Genomic DNA, 2,946 nt, shown 5'->3' with positions numbered 1-2,946 from the left:
AATATTTAACTCTTCACGCTGTCTTCAGCTCCTGCTTGAAGCCAAATCATTTCTATCGTCACCTGAAAGACATTTTTCTAGTCGTTGCCAATTTCGAAACTATACCAAAGACGGAGAATCTGTATGGATATCCAGGTTTAGTTCAGGAAAGGATTGCATTATAGATATTAAATTAAAAACCCAAAATAACTCATTTGATTACAAAAAGACTCATTTCAACGTAGAATCACCAAATAGAAGTAGTTATGGCGCCTTAGCAATAGGTCATAAAATCCTTGTGTTTGGTGGAATTACTAAAGGTAAATAAAATGCAGGAACTATTCATATTTTTAAACTGCTATTCTCTCGCTTAAGGGCAATACTTACCGTCTATTAATCGTTATTTTGAAATATTAATGTTACGTTGACATAACATGATTATCAATTTTATGTCTTTAGAGAAAATAAAATGAATTACTCTATTTCTAGATAATGTAGATATATTGCGTAGTATCATAGCCTTCGATACTTGCAAAGTTCGATGGAGTAACGCGGATTTGGCGCCACTTCCTAAACCCATTGCACTGTTATCGCCTTGTCTATGTGATAATCGCTTATATATTATTGGCGGTAGCCACGAAAATTCATCAACTGCGACTAATGAGGTAGCCTATCTGGAGAGTGGTAGTGATCACTGGGTTTATGTTTCTCCGATGAATGTTGCCAGAAATGATAGCGTGGTTGCTGTTTTAGATAATTTAATTTATGTAGGCGGAGGCCAGAATAATAAATGGAAAGTTAGGAGCTTTGAAAGATATAACCCTAGCACTGATACGTGGGAATTATTAAATTGGAGCATACCATTTTCAGAATTTCCTGACTCTCATGTATTAACAGTTTACGACGGATGTTTAAATTATATTTGGAATTCGTGTAGACGTCGTCATTGTCATACGTATAACCCAATACAAAATGAGTGGACTGAAGCTAGTGAATCTGCTAGTGCCATTCTTCGTTTTAAATATCGCGCAGAGGAAGACCAATTTAATTATGACGAATGTCTAAATAAATTATTTATTATACGTGTCACAAACCAGCTTCGTGACAAGGATAACGTAAAATAAATCTCTAAATTACTATAGTCTCCGAGATTCAGTATCCCTTAACTACCTCACAAGAATTTAGACGCCTTTGATTCTACGTTAAAACTACTATACAATTGAGAACTGCTTTATTCAAATATCTGACGGGCTTATATACCCTTCTACAGCAGCTAACATTCACAAGTCATCTTATAAAAATACTTAGGAGAGATAGCTAGTTTTTCACAGTCGGACTACAAAATGTCCATCCACAGAATCATTTCAGTGCACATTACAGCACAGCATTAAATTTACTGTAACACATTTATAATTAGAGTAATTCCTATAGTAAGTAACTAGTTGTAATATAATATCACTATATTATATTAACCAAATTTAGATAGCTATTTCTTCACGGTAGTTCGTACCGTGACAATACGATAAATTTCAAGTGCTTAATGTCTATAATATACTACGGGTATGTCGCGTTTGTAGTACTTGCTTAAGTTAATTAAATTACAACGACTAATATCATGTACGTTATGTAGTAAAAGGACTAAAAGTAGAGTCCTTTGTAGTTTTTAGTATGTAATTAGTATTATTTTACTATAGAAAATACCTAGAAAGTGATAGTGTCTTTAAGTTTTCCCCTGCCAAATCATCATGTCGCCATCTTTTCTTCTTCATTATTTTGCAAGGTATTATATAGATTACTATAGAAGTAGCCCTATAGAGCAAATGCCTAATCTAAAGAAAGGGCGTTTGATCGTCTATTCAAATTGTAAAGAAATTTGACTTAGTAGCAAAACCCTATCCTTAGAGAAAGGGGATTTATAACATGACGATAAAGTACTGTAATGTAGTCTATACTCGTACAGTTACAGTACAATCTGACGCTAAAACATCAACTGTCAATACTCGCGGATACTAAGCGATACTAATGTCAGAAAAGTAGTCGTAGTAGTCATATAAATTTTTTTGATAAGCGATTACTGTGATCTTCATAAAAAGCGAATTTTTCCGGATTTGTGTCCGATATAGTTTTCGGATTCTGGGACCGGTCGGGTTTGTGTCCGATATAATTTTCCTGTTTTGGAACCGGTCGGGTTTATTTTTAATTTATGTCTGAATTATAATTTTTCTGTTTTAATTTTTGGATTTTTGTTCATGAAAAATATCGTAAGAGTTGATTTTGAGATTTGGACTTTTTGTTATGAATTTGAAACTTTGGAATTTTATGACGTGATTTGAAGTCACATTAGGAGATTTAGTGAGGAAAATAGAAAATAAGATGGAAATTGGCAGAGGTTGTGTTGATTGTTAGGTAGTTAGAATGTTGTTTTTATGACTAAATCTTGATGTTTAAAGGTTGATTTTTAGACTTTTATAGTGTATTAATGACAGAAACTATGTTAGAAATGAAGTTTGATGTATTTTTATAGTTAGCTTGTTACTTTTATAGTGTTTTGTAAGGGAATCGTAGGGTAAATTGTGTCTGAACTTTGAATGATTTTTGTTTTCTTAAATGGTGCAAAGTAGTTTTGTAAAACGGATCTTAAGAGCGATTGGTTAGCAAATGTTTAGTTTTAAATACCTCTGACGGCTCTACGAAGCCTATAAATGATAGTGCAATTAGAAAATTTAGAGGAAGAGAGAGTAGGAGAAGATTTTATTTGAAGAACTTGTTGAATTTAAAAGGCCTTCGGGGTCGAATTGTCGTAAGTTAAAACGTTCTTCTTTTTGAAAGGTTGTTTGGTCGTTGACAGTTTTTAAGTCTGTCATTTATTTTAATAATACTTAAAGCTAAGTATTTGTAAGGTTGTTCGGTTTATGTTTCTCTCCATTCTTGTTTTGTAATAAATTGTTGTTCGGTTATTTCCCCAAA

At 32.9% G+C, this 2,946-nt stretch overlaps 1 protein-coding gene across 1 annotated transcript in view; it reads left to right on the top strand.

Moving 5' to 3' along the window:
* TRIADDRAFT_53801 (uncharacterized protein) overlaps window positions 1-1,103 on the top strand; it is a gene marked incomplete at both ends in the record, with an annotated part of 1,791 nt that extends 688 nt beyond the window's left edge. The window contains 2 exons of the mRNA XM_002110100.1: window positions 225-299; window positions 469-1,103. Coding sequence (XP_002110136.1) covers window positions 225-299; window positions 469-1,103 — 710 coding nt within the window. The remainder of the gene's footprint in view (window positions 1-224; window positions 300-468) is intronic.
* Window positions 1,104-2,946: the final 1,843 nt, after the last annotated feature.

The sequence above is a fragment of the Trichoplax adhaerens genome, genomic scaffold (genome assembly GCF_000150275.1).
Source record: "Trichoplax adhaerens TRIADscaffold_2 genomic scaffold, whole genome shotgun sequence".
Taxonomy (NCBI): domain Eukaryota; kingdom Metazoa; phylum Placozoa; class Uniplacotomia; order Trichoplacea; family Trichoplacidae; genus Trichoplax; species Trichoplax adhaerens.
The sequence above is the reverse complement of the archived record's forward strand: the minus strand, read 5'-3'. Positions and strand labels throughout refer to the sequence as shown.